This window comes from Zea mays, chromosome 5 (assembly GCF_902167145.1).
Source record: "Zea mays cultivar B73 chromosome 5, Zm-B73-REFERENCE-NAM-5.0, whole genome shotgun sequence".
In the NCBI taxonomy this organism is placed as follows: domain Eukaryota; kingdom Viridiplantae; phylum Streptophyta; class Magnoliopsida; order Poales; family Poaceae; genus Zea; species Zea mays.
Genome location: NC_050100.1, coordinates 2,125,583 through 2,147,906, shown reverse-complemented (window position 1 = coordinate 2,147,906; position 22,324 = coordinate 2,125,583). Strand labels below are relative to the sequence as shown.

The following is a 22,324-nucleotide window of genomic DNA, read 5'->3' as shown; positions in this document are numbered from 1 at the left end:
AAAACCCGAAAAGCACACCGTTAAAAGCAAATAAATTATTGGCACGCCCTGTGGCCTTTTCTTCTCCCGTCCTTCCCGGTCGCGTACTCTGTCTTCTCGTGGTTCTCCCGTGCCCCTCGCGTGCGCTCTCTGTCTCTCGGGGCGACGACTAGGCGGCTGCTCGCCGGCCGCCGACGCCGACGCCCGCCGCCAGATTCCCAGGTATCTATCTTCGGGACCTCGACCGGCGACGAGCACCCAACAGGTACGCCCACCCCTTCTCTTCCTTTCATGCTGTGCCAAACCGAGCACCCAAACCCTAGATGAAGCTATCCTCATGTCGGGATCTGATTTGATCCAACTAAGTGTAGTGTGCATGCATTATGCCTAGAAACCTAGAATTATTTTTTTCTCCCTTTGCAAAAATCATTGGGTGCACGTCCTTTACTGGGTATGCCCCTGTTTGAGAGCTGCTCTACTGAGCTCTGTAACATCAGGGAAGCAGAACTTAACTAGGTTTCAGTCATAATGTCAGATAAGTATGCGAGCTGCATTGTAGGAGCACGTCTATCTGGTGGCTTAACTCCCTGTATGGAAATGCAGCTAGCTGTAATCCTGGACCCAGCCTCTATATGAGACTGCACGCAACAGCTTATGTGGTACCCCAGGGCTTGAGAGAGAAAATGCTGGGCACAGTGATTGGCGTCGTGTACGTTTCTAGATAAGACATGCATGCATGCAGTACCGTTCGCTCCCACTTCGAGCACGTGGATGCACCATTCAGTGTCCAAGTCGACAAAACGCCAAGAAACGTAAACTAGCTGTCCCCCACCTTAGTGGAGTACTTTGAACACGTACGGCTAGTTCTTTTATGTCATGCATGGGATAATTAATGAGAACACTTGTAAATGGTTGATCAACAAAATACCCCTCTAGCTCACCAACACCAACAGATTGATCAGAAAATCGTGCACACGTATAAAGACGACTCATTCTTTCATTCTATTATCATTCCATACGCTTGTATCAAATGTGAAGTTAAAAATTCAGATTCTAAACTTGCAAGATTCCACTAGTTTTGCTCACTAGCAGGAACCTTCTCGGTAACAGGGACCCTGGGCTGGTAAAGTTCTATCATACGATGACAAGCTTTCTGTATTATGTCTAACATATAGCTAGTGAACTTATTATTTCTCAGTCTCATTAAAAATGTCACACCTGAATGTGAGCATCTTATTTGTAGAAGTATTCCTTTTATCTTCCAACTAACCATATCATCCATCCTGTTTTCTCATTTAGTTTTGTGGTATGTTTTGGTGCACCCATAGGTACTGATTTTGCTGAAGCAACAGAATAATGTATTAGCCCTCATGCGTTAACACCTACATAAACTTTGAGTATCCTAGTTTCAAGTGAAATCATGGCACGAAAAGGAAATCAAAGTAAGAGTGGCCCCAATCATGCTTCACCTAAGTGGAAAAATACAACTGATGGTGATGCACTAAGTACACCAGAAAGAGGTGCTGCAGATAGTGAAAATCCGAGTTCACATGTTCAAGGCAGATCAAAGGGTCCTGAAGGAAGCAGTGAGAAGAAAGGAAGAGGCAGCAAAAGGAACAGCACAAACAACGGCATATCATCCTCTGGAAAAAAACAACAAATGGACACCGGTTGTGATATAAACAGTTCAGAAGAAAAGGAGATTCCGGTAAGAGGTACTAAAAATAGAAGAGGTAGCCAGAAACCCTCTAGGCGCGGTTTTGGTAGAAGTTTTTTCATTGAGCAAACAACATCGTCTGGATTGGCAGGAAATGTTTTGGAGAAGACCAGGTGCATTGCTTGCATGGCTGCATCCATTATTAGAGCTTCCATGATATATCTAGTTGAAGAAGGCAAAAGATTTATCGAAAAAAGAATGCCAACAATCAACACTTATATGGCTTTTGTCAACAAAGGGCATGCATATGTCTTAAGCAAAATTGCATATGTTTATCCCATAGTTCGAGCTTGGATGCTTAATGCTGGAAGGGTGATGCTGCTCTTGTTTACAGTTTGGTTAGACTGCAATGTAAGGGGCTTTGATTCTTTGCTACGATTGGGGACAAACTCTCTCCTAGCAGTACTTTGGTGCAGCACGCTGTCAACTTTTGCAATGATTGGGATAAAAAAGATGCTCATATTCATGGTATGGTTTAAGTATCCCTTAGGCTTCTGTTCAAATTTATTGACAATGCCAATGTGTACTAGCTTAATTTATGATATTTCTCCTAGTTACACAATACATGCAAGTAGATATTATATGGAAAGGTCGACAATGACCTTTTTATTTTTTCACATTTTTCAATACAGATCATTTTTTTCTAGAACACGCAAGAGAGCTGCACATCTTTATATTAGAGAGAGAGAGAAAAAAAAGGACTTACATCCAAGACTACATCAGAAGGGCTAGGCTTCCCGCACTGTGCGGGGTCTGGGGAAGGGTATCTTTAAGCGCCAAGCCTTACCCGCACAATATGCAGAGGCTGGGGCTCGAACCCGGGATCTTCCGGTTACAGACGGTAGGCTTTACCGCTGCACCAGACCCGCCCTTCTCAAGACTACATCAGAAAAAGAAACAAAAGAAAAGCAAAAATTAAAAAACCAAAAAAGGTTACAGAGGATCATAAGGAATGGATCCGATATTCCTCATGGAACTAGGGAAACCAAGCTGACCCAAACTCCTGGCGCCTGCCATGAGCCAACAGGAGAACTCGTCACTGAAATGCTGCTGCAACCTCTGAATGGATGGACTAATCCCATCAAAGACCGTTCTGTTTCTATGCAGCCAGAAGCACCAAGCCCCCAAAATGATGACACAATTGATCCATTTTCTCTTACCCTTCCTTGTAATCTTGTTGGCCTTCCTCCACCAGTCCTCAAACAACCTCTCATCAGCCCTAGGAGCGAGGTGACTCATCCCGAGAGAGTCAAAGATAAGAAACCAGAAATGCCGGGCAAAAACAAAAGTTGTGAGGATGTGCTGTATCGTCTCCCTTTCTTGGTCACACAAAGGACATCAGCTTGGGTGCTGCAATCCCCTCTTCTCCAGATTATCAGCACCAAAGAAAGAATTTACGTTTTTGAGGAGTCCAAGACTTCCAAAGTCTTTTCCAGGGTTCAAAAACAATAGACCCCCAGATATGTTTATCAGCTTCCTCGGTGAGAACCACATTCTCCAATAAATCCCAAAGAATAAGGTACTGGTGAATGCCATTGATGGTGAGCACTGGCTTGATATCTGCAACCCAGCTACGGTTAGAAAGACATTGAGCCACTGTTCTAGAGTCAGCCACCTTAGGCACCACCACAGCAGCAACCTCTGGTGCCAAATCAGCAATGGTCTTCCCATTAAGCTAACGATCTTTCCAAAAAATGTGTTTTGCCCGTGGCCCACCAAAGCCACCACGGAGATGGCAAAAAAACCGCGGACTTGCTTCTGGACATTGAACTCTAAACCGTAACATGGTTTAGAAGGGTATGCTTTGTGGAACCAAAGCCATCTGAGTTGCAATGCCCAGCCCATGAATGGAAGATTTGGCACTCCAAGACCCCCTAGACACCGAGGTCGTGTCACTATATCCCATGCCACCAAACAGCTACCTCCATTGACCTCCTTCCGACCTTTCCAAAGAAAAGCCCTTCTAATCTAATCAATAGCTTTGATTACCCAACTGGGAACATTAGCAGATAAACTGGAATAGCAGATAAGACTGAATTGACAAGGGTTGCTCTTCCAGCCAAATTAAGGAGATTAGCATTCCAGCTTGGAAGTCTATCAGCAATCTTCTCTACCCAGTTAAGGAGATCTGATCTTTTAAGCTTCCAGTTGGAAATGGGGAGTCCCAAATATTTGCAAGGGAAGGACCCAATAGTGCAGTGAAGGGAGCAGGAGATGACATGTAGCTCTGCATCATTACATCTTATAGGAATAGGCAAACTCTTTTCCATATTGACTTTCAGCCCCGAGGCTTCACCAAAGCAGTCTAAAATGACCTTAGTGCAACTTAATTCCTCTTCCTCTGGTTTAATGAATAGGAACACGTCGTTAGCATATATGGAGATTCTATTCTTGACGTTGTTGGGCTTATTAACCTCAGTAATGAAAATGCATTTTGCTTGTCAATTAACATGCGTGAGCAACCTCAGTAATTGCATATTGCTAGCAAGACCTTTAGAGCAAGAAAATTGTTTATGATGGCAACACTTGTACATTATCTTCTCTTTTGTATGGTTTAATGAAAGTTTTAGCTCTACTACCCTTTGTTTGACCTCACATTTTTGTGCTTTCAGTATTATGATGATATACACCTGCTTACAGTAAATGTTGACCTTAGAATTGCCAATCTGCTGCTCACCAACATTTCATTAGTCATTACTTTGGTTTCTTGATTAACTGGCTGCAACACAGCATACTAGTAATGAAATCCAGGTTTCTCATTGTGGAAAAAAAAACACAGCATACTGCATCTGTGGTAGAGGAAAACTTCATAGATGATCTTGGTCAATGGTCATTATTCCCAGATATTAAAAAATGAATTTAGTTGCCATGCAACATGTATCATTCACATTCAATGTTCATATGAGCCTGCATTGTAAGCGCCCAATCTTATTTCATCTCATCTCATATTTTGTTTACTAATTTTACCGATTTCTCAATTATGATAAATGCTAATATAATTCAAAATGCTTTGCATGAACTGAAAATCAAAGTCTGGTATCAGTTAGTAACTTGATATAATTATTATCTATTATATTATTCTATCACTAGATTAATCTTCTCTTGTCTCATGGTTGTAAATCAGTAAATGAGGTTTTCACTAAAAAAGTTCCATTGTCAGATTACTTTGCTAGGTAAATTATGTCTGGTTTTGTTTTAAATTGTCTTTGCTCTTGCCATGCTGTTTCTTGTTTAAATCATTAATTGTTATGCTCATTGTAACTTGTCATTCTTTTCATCTTTGCTACTATCTTTTTTCAGGCGATTGCAGCTTCTGCGTTTGCCTTCATAGGTCTAGGTTTTGCTATCCTGCTTATATCAGTGCTTGCAGTGGTAATCTTATGGTTTTATGGAAGTTTTTGGACGACCACTTGTGTAATGATTCTTGGAGGTCATATTCTGCAACTTATTCATATTTTATTTCGGATGTATTTCAAATTTACAGTTTGTAAATGCAGTATTACTTGATTACTAAATCATGACATCCCTTGTTTCCAAAATGCAGGTGTTCTCTTTTTCTTGAAACGCGAAAGAATAACTCTTCTTGTTGCCTGTTTATATTCGATGTATTGCGCGAGATGCTATGTTGGATGGCTCGGATTGCTTTTGGGCCTCAACTTATCTTTCTTTTCTAGTGATATTCTAGTGCAGTTCCTAAGGGACAATGCAGACAATAAAAAATTCAATGGTTCTTCAAGGTACTCAGAGCGAAGCTCTGGTAGACAAGGCAATATCTTTGAAGAATTTCAGCCATCAGCAAATAGCACCTACCAAGCCAGATATGCTCGAGCTTCAGATCGAGATCCTGGTGATCCTTCAACAAGTGGACCTGAGAAAGAGCTTACCTCTGAAGATGAAGTGGCTCGTTTACTGAACTGCACTGACCACTATTCAGCATTAGGTTTCCGTCGATATGAGAACATAGATGTATCATCTCTTAAGAGAGAATACAAGAAAAAGGTGATGCTAAAAGATGAACTAAAGCATTATTTTGCACGTGTCACCTTTCAGTTTAAATTAATGTTTTTCAAAGTTGTGACATGGTAATCATTGTTAACAGTGATTACTGATTTTGCAGGCTATGTTAGTCCATCCTGATAAGAATATGGGCAATGATAAAGCTGCTGATGCATTTAAAAAGCTTCAAAATGCATATGAGGTTTGTATATTCCTTGTCAAGATAATCATTGATCCAATCACGGCGTATCTTTGTTATGGTCATGTATATTATGAGTTTCCTAAATGCACAGATTCTTCTTGATTCACTGAAACGCAAGACATATGATGATGAGTTGAGGAGGGAAGACCTCTTGAACTACTTCAGGCAGAGTGTTTCTCAAAAGGTCTTACTAGATTTCTTTTATGATTGCCATTTATGCTTTGTTAAACTTTTGTATATGTCCATTCTTGACTTTGAGGTAGTTCAAGCATGCATTCTTAAAGCTACCTGCAACTACCGCTGGCCTGTTAGGCTGTTACAGTTTGATCAGTGAGGACTGTAGTAGGGAAACTGGTTACTTTCAGTAGACTGAAAAATCATCCAAATTTGGAAAAGTTTGGAACTAGTTTAGTTTTGGAGTGTTCTCATTTTTAAAATCATCCAAATTTGGACAAGTTTGGAACTAGTTTAGTTTTGGAGTGTTCTCATTTTTAGGTGCATTCATGGATTTACATTATATCACTGGGCAAGTTTGGAACTCAATGTTCTTCCAAGTATCACAAAAGAGGATTACATTGAATGAAGTCACCTACTGGCGTAACCAAATTAATATTTGGCTCTGGTCATTTGTGGACGTGCAACTCAATTTTACATATGGTCACAATCAGCAATGGAGTACTTAAATTTCGAAAACATTACCCATAAATGTTCATGGACAGCCATTAAAGTTGAATTTATCCAGGAATTATATAGTTTATCAGTTATCACTAGTGTTTTCAGTTGCACGTGTTAGTGGGTTTGTTTGTTAGACGAAAACATTGTTACTTCTAGAGTTCTAGGTGTCCTCAAACACCGCTCTAAACAGTTCTTGGTTTCAATGGGAATTTGGGAGCAGCTTGTTCAATGTATCTTTCAGGAAAGTTTTGCTGGATCCTGGAATAGTTTTATCCGACATATCATGGGTCCATTTTTGTTTACTGCATTGTGCTTATTTGTTAAGTGCTGTTGAAAATTAGTTAATTTTTTTCATAGACGATTAGGATGTTGAAATAAGTCTAGATAAATCCTGCTATAAAACTGTATTTTTTTTGTCTCACGTTTGTATTTTTTGTCAAACTTTATAAAAACACAAAATTTTATTGTTATAAGGTTCATTCACTGAAGGATACCTATAAGATAAAAAATCTGACATCGAAAGACATTATCTATAGACTAAGGTGGATTTCGTTTTACTTGTACTTATTATGCTATGAGGACCGGGTGCTAGCCCGAGTGGTGGAGGTGGTGTTGCCCTTTCACCAGGTCGGGGGTTCGAACTCCCGATTTTTCAAAAAAAAAATCCCCTCGCTGTCCCTTGCCCGCTCTCGGGGAGCGTCTCGGCTGTGGCTCCTCGGGCCTGGGTGGGCCTTTGCAGTGTGGACAGCCTGAGACGGCCCGTTAGTGACGGGAGGGCAGGGTTCGGGGGTTTTCTGGCCGGGACCATGGTTCGGTTTCTTTATTAGAAAACCGGGAGGGCGGTATTTCCCTCCCCGGCCCAGTTTTTTTTAGTTATTATGCTATATGTTGCATGGAAACTCTACTGTTGAATGTGCAAACATTGGACCATCCTGTTTGTTGCTTTATTTTATCTTTTGAAAGGGTTTAATTCATCACATTTCTGATTGGCATGATTTCTCTGATTCTTCTAGAATGGAAGAAACAGTACTTTCCAACATGGGTTCAGCCCTTCAGAAGGTGTTGATGAAGGTCCTTATGGTCTTTCCAGAAGAATAGCTTGTAAAAAGTGCAGCGACTTTCATCTTTGGATTTATACTGGAAGAGCTAAATCACAAGCTAGATGGTGTCAGGTGCTTTCTTTTGAGTTTTGACATGTGAAATGGGTGATTTCTATTTTCTAATACCGTGCTAGTAATAAATGACTTAAATTAACTAACTTGTTTTCTATATTCCAGGACTGCAAGGAGTTCCATCAAGCTAAAGATGGCGATGGATGGGTTGAACAGTCCTTTCAACCTGTTCTATTTGGCATGCTGCAGAAGGTAAATGCAAAATTATTTGATCTTGCTTTTTAAAAACATAAACTTCTTTTCAGGAAATAAAGTGATGTATTTGTGCACCACTTCTAGAGCAGTTATATGCGTCAAGCATAAGACCTACATGCATATGTTGTGACTGACATGATATGATGTATTCTGTTTTGCAGCCTGATTTACCTCATGCATATGTTTGCGCAGAAAGCTACATATTTGATGTCACTGAGTGGTTCAACTGTCAGGTGATTCAGATTTTTTTCAATAAAAAATCAGATCTGTTTTTTTTGCACAAACATTTGCTTTTTCTGCATGAAGGGTCATCATTATTACTTTGTTACCCTCTCTGTTGTTTGCAAACACATACAGAGGTGTAAAAACTCTGGCTCTGCTTTGTTCGCAGAAAGAAGTTTCTCTTTTCTCGAACATGAAAGCAGACAGAGTAGTAGTGGATACGTGATTTGATATTTGAGAATTTGTTTTTCCAGGGAATGAGATGCCCGGCGAACACTCACAAGGCAACCTTCCATGTCAATGCCAACATGGCAAAGCAGAGCAGTGGCAAGGCGAGTACCTCAACGCAGAGGGCTGGTAAGGCCCCAAGTGGTGTAAACATGGATGGAGGAGGACTCAACGAGGAAGAGTTCTTCGAGTGGTTCCAGAATGCAGTCAACTCTGGAATGTTTGAAACTACATTCGGGGCACAAGGCGACCCGACTTCTCCTGGTAACGGAAGCAATGCCAAGAGTAGCGGTAGCAGCAGCAGCAACAACAATAGTAGGAAAAAGAAGAAAGGAAAGAAACAGTGGTAATCAAAGCAAAGCAGGCTGGGGTCTGGTGATCACTTCTCGGGGCAGAGAAAAAAAGAAACAAACAGAATAAGCGTTTTGGGTATGTAAATACAACTCGGAAAAATCGGTCCCTGGCTTAAATGGTTCCTAACGAGAGGCCACTGTAAATCCTTGTTCATCATGGGGTGCTGACGGCTGTTAAATGGCCATTATAAATCCTGGTTCATTATGTTGTCGGATCTTAATATATCGTCCTGGCCCTCGGTAACTTGCTAGCAAAAAAAATGTTATAAAGCAAGTTACTACGAAACAAGAATTTGCAAGATTAAAGATAGTTTTTTTTGACTGTCATGGGGAATCCCTACCTGGATTTCATTGATTCTAGCATGGCTAAGCCACGCCTCAACGACCTTGTTTTTAGGGGAATGGGGAAATGAGGCAAAACGCTTACATAATGTTGTGGTAGACTACAAATTACAGACAAACAAGAATTTGCAGTAATTATGAAACGAGAATTTGCAAGCAAGTGTGTTATCGAATAATGAGAGACGAGGTTTTGCATAGGTATTAGTCTCATAATAATATAAAGCTTGCAAAAAATGTATATCAAAGCTAGTTGTCAAAGCATGTGAAAATATTAATGGAAACAATCTAGTTCAAGTAGAAAAAAAATGCAAATGGAAATAATATTCAATTTGTGATTGAAAGCACTGACAATGCATTTTAAACTTTAAATGATGAAAATAGCAAGAAAGTCTTTTGAGGTACAAAAGGTGAAGGACAAGTAACGACTTGATAACCGATGAACCTAGATAAAAGTAAAGGAATAAGTTTATTTGCATTCAATCGAGACACTAATCCAGTGATGTATGTCAATTTGGAAAATCAACTCAAAAGGTTTAATTGACTTCAAACCTTGGCACAAGTCAAATGTTCAAAATGGACATTCTAAAAAATATCAAGTGATGAAGACCCTTAGCTATGCGTGAACAAAGTGGCAAACGATTTGAATTGAAGAGATTTAAATCTTTTATATTTAATCTTGCAAGTAAACTTTAAAATTTCTCGCTGTTTTTATCCCCAGTAACCTCTCGCGGTTCACACCTAATCATGCACGAATCTTAAGGCCCGGATGTAGGAATAGAAGCGCACGGCCATCTCGTCAGCCGCCTGTGGCACAGTGCACACACTCGTCTCATCGGAGAAAAGTAGATCCGGATTAGGGTTTTAGACGGCGATGGGTGCGGCGGGCGACGAGAAGGCTGCGGTGGCTGCGGCCGCTGCGGCCGCGGGGGCCGGTGCCGCCGAGGGCGAGGGCGCGGTGGACTCCAAGGACCTTCAGCAGCAGAGCAAGGCGCTCGACAAGCTCACTGATCATGTCGAGGACCGGCAGCTCGATTCATCCCGTGTCCAATCCGTACGTTTAATCTCCTCCTTCCCGCCCTCTGCTTCCTCTGTGGTTCTCTAGTGAGGAATAGCTGGAGGATGTGGCCGTCCATCAGGCATCGGTGGTTTCAGATTTCGTGCAGTTTACCTTCTTTGCGGAGATGTCATGTTTCACCTAAAGTTTTCCCTGTAAATTTACCTGAATCGTGATATAGCTAGCTCATGTGCAATTTTGCTTGTTTGAATCCTGATACATCAACGAAACATATACTGCGTTAAGTAGAGCTAACAAAACGTGTTGTTCAGTGCAAAATCTCGTATCAGTACTACTGCCATTGCCAGTGGCGGGCCTAGGATTTGAAACTAGGTAGTCAAGGATAATTTTTTTTGATACGTAATAACATGTATATTTTGGTACCACACATATATAATTTCTATCAATTAAATGAGCAGAAAATAACCAAAATATCTCATAATGCATTTAAATCATCAAATTAGGTTGCAAGTCGTATAGATTTGTTTCCTTGGGTCTAAACGCTGAGAAGTAGTTTGTTTTTAGACCAAATTCTAGGGTAGTTGGCTGCCTACAAAAACTAACCGCTGGTTCCACCCCTGGCCATTTCACGTAAGAATCGGCTGCTACACGAGTAGGAAGTCTAACTTCCATTGCACTTACGAATCAACTGCATCACGAATGGGAGTCTAACGCTATTTTTATATTACTACAAATGGAAGCAAGCACATGAACATCTCATAATTTCCGAATGGCTATTGTACCAGGACCCATGATATTTCTTAGGAGGTCCTGTTTGCACGTCAATCTGTGCTAACCTTCTTTAAGTTTCCTTCCCAAAATAAACTAGTAATGCCATGCCGTGGTATGTACCAGGACCCATGATATTTCTTAGGAGGTTCTGTTTGCACGTCAATCTGTGCTAACCTTCTTTAAGTTTCCTTCCCAAAATAAACTAGTAACGCCATGCCGTGGTATGTACCAGGACCCATGATATTTCTTAGGAGGTTCTGTTTGCACGTCAATCTGTGTAACCTTCTTTAAGTTTCCTTCCCAAAATAAACTAGTAACGCCATGCCGTGGTATGTACCAGGACCCATGATATTTCTTAGGAGGTTCTGTTTGCACGTCAATCTGTGTAACCTTCTTTAAGTTTCCTTCCCAAAATAAACTAGTAACGCCATGCCATGGTCGAGTTATGTACTTATTTCTAGCTTTTTATAACCACAAAAGATGTCTGTAGTATTTCTTACAGACCTGAATATAGTTTGCAACATGTTTGCTTACTGCTATCTATTATTCTATTATTAAACCCAGTTTTGTAGCACCCTATGTCACTCCATACACAAATATATTTATTTTTTGGCCAGATTGACTGAGTAAAGTAACACCAGTTAATTTGTAAATAAAATGCTTATATTGCACATTCAATTAGTAGGAAAAAGAAAGCCCCCAGTGGATCTTATTATGTCCAAAATGTTATACATTTAGACATTTACTAGATATATGCCCGTGCGTTGCCACGGTAGTTAAAAATGGTATAAAACATCGATACAGAATGACAAATCTGATGATGATATGGGCAACATTACATAGTATGCAAACACCAAACAACAAAAAATTCCCGATTTAGATTGCACGCATCACAATTGACATCCTAGACAAAAAGTTAAGATGTCGCACCGACCATAGTTAACAAACACACACCAACATTCAGATGATGCCACAATATACTTTCGTGCACCGACCAGATCAGCCTCATCGGGTTGGGTTCAAAAATCCTCCAAAGAAGATTTCATGCACCAGGAGAAAGCCACTCTCGGATCTGAGTATCACCCTTAAAAATCTAGACCATGTAAGGAAAAAGTAGCATAATTAAAATGATGTCACATAAATGCTACAACTAAACTTCACTTTTATCTGATTAAGTACCTTATGATAGATAACAACAATGTTTTGGTCATCAACCAAAAGATATCATACGAGCATTATATAAATAATCACACCACAAGATCAAATATCTGATAATGATACATCGTATCTTCTGTGTCTACAGAACCTGTAAGCATTTATCACAAGAAATTAATAACTGGACACCAAGAATTGTTTGGCCTAGGAGTGGTCAGGCTTTCTTCACCTCAGTGGCAATGTAATTGGGGCTACCACAGGTTGTATACAACAATCCATCAATCTGAAAGTAAATATATCATGCAATACGATGAGCGGTCAGCTTGCTGAAATCATTTCACAGTCTAAAAAACTATTTATCATATACCACGAGATACGACGGTAAAGCACTAAGACCAAAATCAGAACCTTGATGTTTCCTTTCCGGTCAACAAGAACCTTCTCCGGATGTAACATTGGAGTCCCCACGAGAGGATTCCTCCAAGCAGGACAGAGATGTTGACAATATGTGGGCAGATCATTCCTGCGCCAATGTAAGTCGTCTATCATCAGCAAAGACAGTTTTCATGAAGCATAGGAACTAATGCACACCAAGTCGGCCTCGATGTTGCTGGCCTCCAGCTCATCCTGCGCATCGGAGAGCCACGCTTTGACCTGCTTCACCTCCACGGTGACCACGAACAGCGCCGCGGCGAGGTCATTGGCCACCTTCTTGCTCCTCTCCTCGTTCTGCCTTGTTAATCTAAATTGCTGAATAAAACAACATAGAATAATGACAGATCATATCATCACATCAAACAATATGGATTCCAATTATTTTTGTGGTCTAGCTGTATGAAATGAATATTCTTCTCAGGGCCTGTTTAGAAAGGTATGTTGCTCTAGGGATTTTCCTATTCAGTTCATGTTTGAATCTGTCCCCTATAAGTGCTTTGTTTGGTCTGTGAGATCATTCATCCTTCTACCTAGCAGACAATATATGTGGTCTATCACAACATCTTGTGAAATTACATGGTATTAGCGAGACATGTACAAAACTTGTGAGGAAACACTTCTAGTTCTCCAAGTTTTAAGAAAAAATCAATAGGTAACTTGATTAATTTCAGCATGGGTGATTTTGCAACAGAGATGGTCAAGTACCTGCAAATAAGATAGGCTGAGTGGTTAGACTTAGACCAGAGAGACAAAACCAACAGAGCGAAATAAAATATTGAGTGAGGCAGTGTAGGACTTCTGCTGGAGTATCAGTCTTTGCAGCCTTCTTGAAAACTTCCTCGAGCTCATTTAGCTGTTCTACTGGTGCACCTGCGGCTGGGTTATCAAGGCTGTTGTAACTCGTTAGGGCCTCCTTACATGCTACCCTAAAAGACACAGAACAAATACATTAGGGTGCTATAGTATAGCCCTGTCCGGAAAAGATAGATTCAAGTCACGCACTTCAGCTTTTGCAGTTGACAAGTTCGGTCTCTTGATAAGCTCTCCCATTCGATGTATTTTGCTTTAGAAAGCTCCTGCCATATCTCTTCAACCATGTAGCTTGTCGGATGTGCAGCCCTTCCAAGCTCTAAGGACTACGGTCTTTTAGATAAATTATAGGTCAGCTAAAACAATTAGTATCAAATAAAAAGGATGGTTTCATAGACTGTCAAAGAACCACTCCAAAGATATTCTTTTAGATAAAAACCCCTCTTGTAAAGGAAAACAAGCTTTAGCTTAAAATAGCCATTTAACTCATCCATGGATTGAAATCTACAATAGTGTCAGATGCTGGACTAAATCCAATTGGCAAAAAAGGTTGTAGAAACATACCACTATAAAAGGATTGGTTTGAATATGTTTTAAGGTTCAGCAATATTTTTTTAAATTAAGACCTCTGCATGATGTTAGTCATCAAACAATAAGTAACGTACATTTGATACTTGGTAAAATCTAAAATGGGAGCTACACATACCAAAGCCAAAAAAAAGTATGCTTCTTCCCTTTCTCCTTAGGTGCATAAGTACCATATTCTTTTGCAATACAGTTACCTGGCATGTTTGTTGTCTTTCAGTTCAGTTTGGTGTCTTTCAATACAGTTTGGTGTCTTTCAATACAGTTTGATGAGGCTGATAACTGAAAAAAAATAAACGTATTTCAGTTCAGTTTGTATTATGATGTCCACTCAAAACTTTCAAACATTTCCCTATATGACAGTCAATTAATTTCACTGTATGGTCGCCACTAACAAAATAAATGTCTTTCAGTTAAGTTTGTATAAAATGATCTTATGGATGCAAGTGTTTTTCCATCTGAACCGGAAGCAATAGCAATAGTTGACCTAGGAGGTGGCAAAAGAGAGAAAAACATGGCAAGCCAGCGATGCAGGGACTGTGATTCTGCCCTGTACACAGTGAGGTTTAAACGAATCAGCCAAAAAAAGAAAGAAAGATGTGAACACTCAGATGAGAGGGTGTTGCACTTCTGTTAGTTGATGCGCATTGTGTTTTTGTGCAGGAATATTGGAGATGTGCCTTCAACAATCTACGCTCGATTGTCTCCAGATGAGCAACTCACTGCAGAAACAAGATACACCTCTTGACATCTGAAAGAAACGGTTCGAACACATACGGCAAGAACAATGAGTCGACGATCCGCAAACAGCAGATGCAGACGAATCTGCAAATGGAGGGTGGACAAACGCACGTACCGTGGAGGCGGACGCCAGCGCGGTTGAGGTGGTTGACGCGATCGGGACGCCAGCGAGGGGGCCCTGGCCACCGTCGCGGCGGGGGGCCAGGAGCGCTCCTGCACCACGAGCGCGCAGATCTGAGAAGGGAGGACTACGGCTGGCTTCGTCCGCGAACCGAGTCGTCGTCCTGGTCTAGGCGTTCCCAGGAAGTCAGCGGCGAGCTCCGCCATGAGCACGCGCACCTCGGTGCGGCTCTGGTTCGTCGTGCCCACCGGCCCCGACTCCTGGAACATGTACCCAGGGCAGCGCCACGGCACCACTTCGAAGATCCTGCTGCTTTGCTGCTAGTAGTGGTAGCGACGGTGGTGCTAGCGGTGGCTGTGGTTTGAGCGGAGGATTTCTTGAGCCACTTGAGGCGACGAGGTAGGGAAGCAACGGGGGACGCGGGCTGGGCGAGCACCTAGCGGGATCTAATTTGCGGGGAGGATCCGAGGGGGAGGGGGTTCGGTGGATCTGCGCGACGACCGGGAGGTGGGCGATCCCTCGACACTCGATAGTCGACACCAAATACCCGGACCGCGAACGGCCGCCCGCTTCGCGGTCGCGCAAAATGCCGCCGAAACCCGCGCCCCAGCTCTTCCAGTACATCTCCAACAAGTCGCGGAAACCACCGCCGCCACCAGTCGCGCGGGATCTCCGGATCTGGTGGTTGTGTTAGGGTTGGGCGCGAGAGGCACGAGCACGAGCGTTGCCGCGATTTGCTCGGGGTAAAACTCGCGCTCCAGGCAAGTGGGCTGCTGCTGCTGCTGAGAGGGGGAGGCGGGGGCACCCGGACGGTCTACACTAATGCCTTAATAGTTAGTAGAGATTTACAGAGTATGATGTACTTGAGGGAAAGCATTGGATCAGCATTAAATGGCCCTCGATTGTATTTGCTTGGATAACCTTTCTATTCACATCTGATTCTTATCTGCTCATTGCAACGGTCTTGGACTCTTGGGGATTATTTTATAGTTTTATGAATATTAAAGTCATAGATAAAAGTAGCGTCAAATGTAGAGTTACGGAGAAATGTTGTGTTTGTGATTCAGCTATGTTTTTAAATACTAAACATGTTTTTACATGCTTTGTTTATGGTGCAGGCCATGGCGGCACTTGCTTCATCCAAGGAGGCTGACTGGAACGCGATGAGGCTGAGGTTAGCACATAACATGTTCACAACTGTTAGCTCCTTGCAGTCCTTCCCCTATGGTTTTAGCTTCGGTAGGGCCTGCACGTTTTGCTGCACAGTATGAAAATAAATCTTCCAGGATCTTGGTCGAGTTAGATGACCAGAAAGTAGTAGCATGGACAATTTGGAAGAAAATCCAATTGGAATCTAGCGTTCTTGATTCAGTAATTTTAGCCTTGCCTAACGCATTTCAGTCTACTATATTGCTATTTGACGTTTCGATTTATGTGCACTCTGTGATCATTCTGTAGTTCTTGTAACATGTTATTTTATTGCCATCTGAAATGGTACACAACAAGCAGATATAGTTGGTCGCCTCCGAAACTGGTTTGTTTTTCTTTTCAGAAAAGTGCCATGCGTGTGACAGTTTTATCACACTCACCGCATTTACTCTTTTTCACCAGGGAGAAAGAATTGGCTGCTGTGAAGATCAACCCTGCGGATGTCGAAATTATCGCTAGTGAGCTTGAGGTGTTCATACATCCAAAACCTTGACTGACAAATAATAGTGTCTCATAATTCGTTTAAAAGCCTATCCTCAAGTGCATCTGAATATTACATGCGTACAGCTGGACAAGAAGATCGCGGAGAGAACGCTCCGTGAGCACAAGGGTGATGCCGTGGCTGCGGTTCGATTCCTGCTGCGCTAGTTCCGAGATTTCGTCGCCAGCATCATATGTTCCCCTTCAGTTCCACACAAGAGGTGATGATGTGAAGTGAAGCACTAGTACTTTTGTGTGCCTGTTTTGGAAGTTTGCTATTAGAACTATGTTGCAGAAAATTTAAGAATGAGAATACCATGCAAAAGGTGTAATATGATTTGTATTAGTTATTTGCTATTAGAACTAATTAATCATTATATAAAATTAAATACTAGACGAAATACTAAAATTTGATACTATAAAAGAACAGAGGAATAGCCCACATGTGTGGATCCAAGCTTCTAACAAAGTATAATAAATCCCCGTAGAAAAGGTTCGCCGATCTCCAGTCCAACAACTCGTGATTTTTAGATATCTCATATCTGTACGGAAAGAAAATAAATAAAACACAACGTAACTGGATTTCCGATCCGGGTTGAGCATGCCGTGCAGAAAGTTAAGCGCAGGACAAACCGCCTCCAGCAACCGGGAGGTGAGCCTGCCGTTCTGTTTCACAACCGGGAGGCACCATCCTTCAATTCTTCTTCGTTCCAACTTTTGTCTTCGAATTCTTCTGCAAAAAACCATACTATAAAAAATAATCTAGCTTTTATATATTTATGTATATAGCAAACATGCTCAGGAACATAATACATATAAACGAATCATACTCTGTATAATCACTAGACGCGAGTTGTTTTAACTTACACGAAACATGTTGACATACTGAAATCGGATCATCGTTGGATACGAGTAACTCGTACGAATATAATTGTGCAATTAGTCACATTGGTGTAATCAAACGATCTTGTGCATCCAATCAAAATCCAACAGTGGCTGTTATTTTAGGTGAAAGGGGCTAAATAGAAAATAGGCGCTAAGTTTTTTTTAGATAGAAGAGATAAAGAGGTCAATTATAAAACGTTAGATTTTGATTGGATGCACGGTTGTACTAACGTCAGTGATTGTACGTTTGAATCAAGGGGGAAAAAATTAAAGGGGAGGTGGAAAAAGGATAAATTTTTGGTTATTTATATTGGATATATAGATATAGATGTAGATTTAGATATAAGTAAAGTATATAGATATAGATAAAGGACCTGTTGGATTGATCTTGCAGCACCGGCCGGCTAAAATACTACTGTATAATATTTCCTCCACATCTGCACCTTGCGATCCAAAATCGATCTCAAAGTCAAGCAATCTGGAGCTCAGAGCCTGAATGGAATTGGGATGCGCACTGGATCCGTCACGTGACAATGAGCCCGTGACCGACCTGTCAAGGCCGCTTCCATGCAGTGCAAGAGTGACGATCCCGAGAGCGGCGCCGCCCACCGCTGGCGCGGTGCCGGTGGTTGCTTGTTGTTGTTGCTGTCCGCCGCGATGCTTTGCGCTTGCGCCCATGACATCCACGTGTCCGCATGATACAGATGCGTCACGGTCGACGTCATCGTCAAGGCAGCTGCACGAGAACAAGGAGAAGAAGTAGAAGTCGACACTCCAACGGTGCGCGCCGGCTGGTTGACTCGCGTCGCGTCATGTGCGCGTCTCTCGTCTCGTTGGGATTATATTCCCCATCCGCACCGCTTGCCAATCACCCGATAATAAGTAGCAGGGGCAGGGAGAACGAAGACGACGACGACGTACGCCACCCGTAAGTGAGCCGAGAGCCCTCGAGATACCATCAGCTAGCTAGATAACCAGCCAGCGCGAGCATGGAGGCGGCGGCGGCGGCGGTCCTGCACCGGACGGTGGAGGCGAACGGCATCTCGATGCACGTGGCGGAGTCCGGCCCCGACGGCGACGGCGCGCCCGCGGTGGTGTTCCTGCACGGCTTCCCGGAGCTCTGGTACTCGTGGCGCCACCAGATGGCGCACCTGGCCGCGCGGGGCTACCGCTGCGTGGCGCCGGACCTCCGCGGCTACGGCGGCACCGCCGCGCCGCCCGACGTCGCGTCCTACTCCGCCTTCCACGTCGTCGGCGACGTCGTCGCCCTGCTCGACGCGCTCGGCATCCACAACAAGGTCCTTCCTTTTCCGTATCAACGTTGACTTCTTCAATTCCTCTCGTGTGTACTACTGCTATAAGCCTATAACACACTTCGTACTCATCCATCCTCTGTGAAGTGTGTGAACATATATACAAACGCCTCTACTTCTATAATTTTTTTTAATTTTGAAAACTAACTAAAACAATAATTCTAAAACTGATAAAAATCATCTACTCATCTTAAAACTAATAATAAGCCAATAATATGGAATTCTTCGCATCCGTGTTTCTTCGAAATTAAATTTGATTTTTTTATTAATTACGATCTCCCGTACGTACGTATTGTTTGCTATCCAGCCTTTTGTTCCGAGGTTAAAGTAACAAGCTAATTAAGTTAAAGTTAAACTAAGTTCATTTTACTGTAATCTGGTGAGTCTAATCAGTACACCAAGCTAGTTAATAGGCTGTTTGGTTTGAGAAATGAGTTAGTTCATTATCTTCTCACTCCTCACTTTCCTCACTTTTTTTGTTTGGTTTGTGGAATGGAATGAGTTGATCCATCATCACCTCATTCCTCATAGTTAGTTAGTTAGTAGTAATATAAGGAATGAGGTCATCCCACCAAATTTAAGGAATGGACCCATGATGCACCACTATATTTTGGATGTAGTGATTCCTCAAACCAAACACCCCTAAGTTTCTTTCTTTCTATCCCTAAGTGGTGCAGCGTATGGCCAGGCATCCGAGAATATCCAAGAATATGTGTATAAAACGCACATGTTACATGTACGATAGAATAAAGCGGTGGTTGTAGCATCAGCATCATCAATTTAGCGTGTGCACATATGTAATCAAACTAGCTAGCATGCATGCTTATCAAATAATTGCCTGATCTCTCATCGGTGACACAATGGAGCAATAATCAATGTTTGTGCCTGATCTCATCATCGGTGTTTGATTTGATTTCGCTTCTTCACGGATCGGATAGATGTTTGCATTGCATGGCGAAGCAGGTGTTCGTGGTGGGTCACGACTGGGGCGCCATCATCGCGTGGTACCTCTGCCTGTTCCGGCCGGACCGGGTGGCGGCGCTTGTCAACACCAGCGTCGCCTTCATGCGCCACATCTTCGTCCGCGCCGCCGCCGCCGCCGTCACGCCCATCGACTACTTCCACCGCACCTACGGGCCCACCTACTACATCTGCCGCTTCCAGGTACCTTTGGTAACTTTTTATTTCGAGATCTTTATTAGTACGTAGCTATTCAAATAAAAAGAATTCTTACAATCCAGACAAACAATTTGTCGTCGGCCGGCCGGCCGCCGGCGACCACCGATCGACTAGCCCGACCGATGTCGGTCACTGCACGCAGCAGCCGTTGGGGTTGTCGTCGTTGAAGCACACAGGGGCCAGGTTGGGCACGTACTGGCGCGAGGGGAAGTAGCCGTCGACCGTCGTCGTCGTCGGCACGTACTGGAGCAGGTGCTGCGGCGGCGCGGGCACCCAGCCGTCGCCGCTGCCGTAGTAGTAGTAGTAGGGATAGGCGCCGGCCGGAAGAGGCGGCGGGGCCATGTGCAGCACCCCGCTGTAGTGGTGTTGCGGGTAGTACCCACCAAGCGGCGGCGCGGCGTGCTGCGGCTCCGGCGCCGTGTCCGCGGCGACGTCGCTGACGACGGTGACGGGCCTCCGGGTGCTGTTCTGGATCCGACACCGTAGCAGCCAGGCGTCCAGCGACGTCCCGGACACCACCACCAGCCCCGTGTCCACCGACACCCACACCTCCTCCACCCCTGCATGTACGCGCGCGCGGTGGTCCGGCGATCGACGACGACGAGCAAGCTATAGGCATTAGTTATATATATATGCTACTAGTACAGCAGTAAGGATCCAAGGATGCGTGGGGACTGGATTAATTGCCGCCGGCGCGTACGCTACGTACCGAGGAGGTTCTTGACGACCTCGCGGATCTTGCCGGCGCAGCCGTAGCAGTGCACGTTCATGGCAAGGATAACCGGCGCCATTGCTGCTTTTGTTGTTTGTCGATCGGTACGTGAGAATGCGGCCGGAATTGACATTTATAGAGAGGGGGAGGGATCATGGAACGAAATCATTTTTTTTTGTGCATGCATGCATATGGAGAGGATTCTTCGATCTCCTTCCTTACAACTAACAACTAAGTAGTGAACTGCAGGAGCCTGGTGTCGCAGAGAAGGAGTTCTCGCCGGCCAACGCCGGGTACCTGATGAAGCGGATCCTGTGCAACCGCTTCACCTCCTCGGCGGCCGGCGACGACAAGCGACCGCCGGCGGACGCCGCCGAGGAGGAGCCGCTGCCGCCGTGGCTGACGGAGGAGGACGTGGGCCACTTCGCGTCGGAGTTCGAGCGGACGGGCTTCACGGGGCCCATCAACTACTACCGCAACATGGACCGCAACTGGGAGCTGGCGGCGCCGTGGGCGGACGCCAAGGTGCGGGTGCCCACCAGGTTCATCGTCGGCGACGGCGACCTCACCTACCACTACCCGGGCATCCAGGACTACATCCACAAGGGCGGGTTCGAGGCCGACGTCCCGGGGCTCGAGAGCGTCGTCGTCATCCCCGGCGCCGGCCACTTCGTCCAGCAGGAGAAGGCCGACGAGGTCAGCCAGCACATCTACGACTTCATCTCCAAGTTCTGATACATGTGCATGGATCGACCATCAGCTTGCTTGCTTACCTGCTAAAGCCTGTAATCTCAACCTCGATATCCGTGCTGCCAACTTGTTTTGTTTTTCGAACTAAGAGTAATAAGTGTTCGCATATATGTCTGGTTTAATTTGTGACTTGGACATGGTATGTTCGATGTGAAATGGATAAACCATGCGTTTCGTAATTTAAATGTACAATGCTTGTACCGGTGACCGTGTACTGTTGTCGGACGATCAACAGTGGCATACTGGCATCTATGTTGGAAACTATACCATGTCCAATAGCTACCAGAAGCCTAGGCCCGACGTGCCTTTCGGTTGAGCCAGATCACGTACGAGCGTCTATAAAAACACCCTAGACCCCTAGGAATTAAGGTTTCGAGGCCTCATAGCGGCTGCAACTGCGTGAGGTGCTAGAGGAGGCGAGCGGCGACCGGACGTCGATGACGACTTCCTGCAGGCTGCGACGCGAGACGCGAGCGGCATTGTGAGACGCGAGAGGCATTCCCAGGCAACGTCGGCCCAAGACGATGTCGTCGAGTGGCGGCCCAAGACGTGAGCGTTGTGGCGGCCGTGACGACCATAAGCGCGAGCAGCGATGACCGCGTCTGCCGAGGCACGAGCGGTTGGGGCGATCGCGATCTCCCGAGGCGCGATCTGCGGCGGTGGTGATGACCTTTCAAGGCGCGAGCGGTGATGGTTGCGTTGACCGTCTGTGGTGTCATCCAAAGACAACGATCTCCTCGGGTGTGGCGCATCGGAGGGCGTCCTCCTTCGACGACCACCTTCTACCCGATGGCCTCTGAGGCATCCTTTGATGTAGCGGTCTCGGGATCATTCTCCAGCGGCGAACTATCCGATCCATGTTTATGTCATCGATGATTATGTTTTATACCCGCTACTTACAATATTTATGCATTCCAGTGATAATTTTTACGATGATGAAGTATGATTTTTATGTATGCGATTTTTTTATCAATTACGCTACATAGTGTATGTATTTATGCAACTTTATATAAGAATTTATGCTCTGCGTGAATCATGTCATTCTATTTTTTTTGCATGCGTGTAGTAGAAATGAAAATAAC

General features: G+C 44.0%; 3 protein-coding genes across 5 annotated transcripts; all 3 read left to right on the top strand.

The window, feature by feature from the left end:
• Positions 1-19: 19 nt before the first annotated feature.
• On the top strand, positions 20-9,066 carry LOC103625739 (Chaperone DnaJ-domain superfamily protein). The gene is made up of 10 exons (XM_008646140.3): positions 20-244; positions 1,308-2,164; positions 4,997-5,126; positions 5,241-5,695; positions 5,814-5,894; positions 5,986-6,078; positions 7,583-7,741; positions 7,847-7,933; positions 8,098-8,169; positions 8,413-9,066. Exons 2-10 carry the CDS (start codon positions 1,400-1,402, stop codon positions 8,734-8,736), a joined length of 2,166 nt encoding a protein of 721 aa, XP_008644362.1. The 5' UTR covers positions 20-244; positions 1,308-1,399; the 3' UTR covers positions 8,737-9,066.
• A 799-nt stretch (positions 9,067-9,865) lies between these two features.
• Positions 9,866-16,770, top strand: LOC100281726 (uncharacterized). Its single transcript, NM_001291541.2, has 4 exons — positions 9,866-10,132; positions 15,833-15,888; positions 16,326-16,392; positions 16,491-16,770. The coding sequence occupies exons 1-4, from the start codon at positions 9,953-9,955 to the stop codon at positions 16,569-16,571; spliced, it is 384 nt and encodes a 127-aa protein (NP_001278470.2). The 5' UTR covers positions 9,866-9,952; the 3' UTR covers positions 16,572-16,770.
• Positions 16,771-18,073: 1,303 nt separating this feature from the next.
• On the top strand, positions 18,074-21,419 carry LOC100191966 (uncharacterized). 3 transcript variants are annotated; one of them, NM_001157729.2, is made up of 3 exons: positions 18,074-18,586; positions 19,565-19,765; positions 20,742-21,419. In NM_001157729.2, the coding sequence occupies exons 1-3, from the start codon at positions 18,278-18,280 to the stop codon at positions 21,225-21,227; spliced, it is 996 nt and encodes a 331-aa protein (NP_001151201.2). In that variant the 5' UTR covers positions 18,074-18,277; the 3' UTR covers positions 21,228-21,419. The 3 variants fall into 3 exon arrangements, with proteins under 3 accessions (NP_001151201.2, NP_001168469.1, NP_001130862.2); NM_001137390.2 differs by having other exon boundaries at positions 18,212-18,586; positions 19,540-19,765; NM_001174998.1 differs by having other exon boundaries at positions 18,174-19,765.
• Positions 21,420-22,324: the final 905 nt, after the last annotated feature.

Excerpts from the sequence above, each read along its gene's own strand:
- LOC103625739 (XM_008646140.3), top strand. The coding sequence starts at position 1,400 with ATGGCACGAAAAGGAAATCAAAGTAAGAGTGGCCCCAATCATGCTTCA. Across the intron at positions 5,696-5,813 it reads AGAGAGAATACAAGAAAAAG|GCTATGTTAGTCCATCCTGA; the intron begins GTGATGCTAAAA and ends CTGATTTTGCAG. Across the intron at positions 7,742-7,846 it reads CACAAGCTAGATGGTGTCAG|GACTGCAAGGAGTTCCATCA; the intron begins GTGCTTTCTTTT and ends TCTATATTCCAG.
- LOC100281726 (NM_001291541.2), top strand. The coding sequence starts at position 9,953 with ATGGGTGCGGCGGGCGACGAGAAGGCTGCGGTGGCTGCGGCCGCTGCG. Across the intron at positions 10,133-15,832 it reads ATTCATCCCGTGTCCAATCC|GCCATGGCGGCACTTGCTTC; the intron begins GTACGTTTAATC and ends TTTATGGTGCAG. Across the intron at positions 16,393-16,490 it reads TTATCGCTAGTGAGCTTGAG|CTGGACAAGAAGATCGCGGA; the intron begins GTGTTCATACAT and ends ACATGCGTACAG.
- LOC100191966 (NM_001137390.2), top strand. The coding sequence starts at position 18,278 with ATGGAGGCGGCGGCGGCGGCGGTCCTGCACCGGACGGTGGAGGCGAAC. Across the intron at positions 18,587-19,539 it reads CGCTCGGCATCCACAACAAG|ATGTTTGCATTGCATGGCGA; the intron begins GTCCTTCCTTTT and ends CGGATCGGATAG. Across the intron at positions 19,766-20,741 it reads ACTACATCTGCCGCTTCCAG|GAGCCTGGTGTCGCAGAGAA; the intron begins GTACCTTTGGTA and ends AGTGAACTGCAG.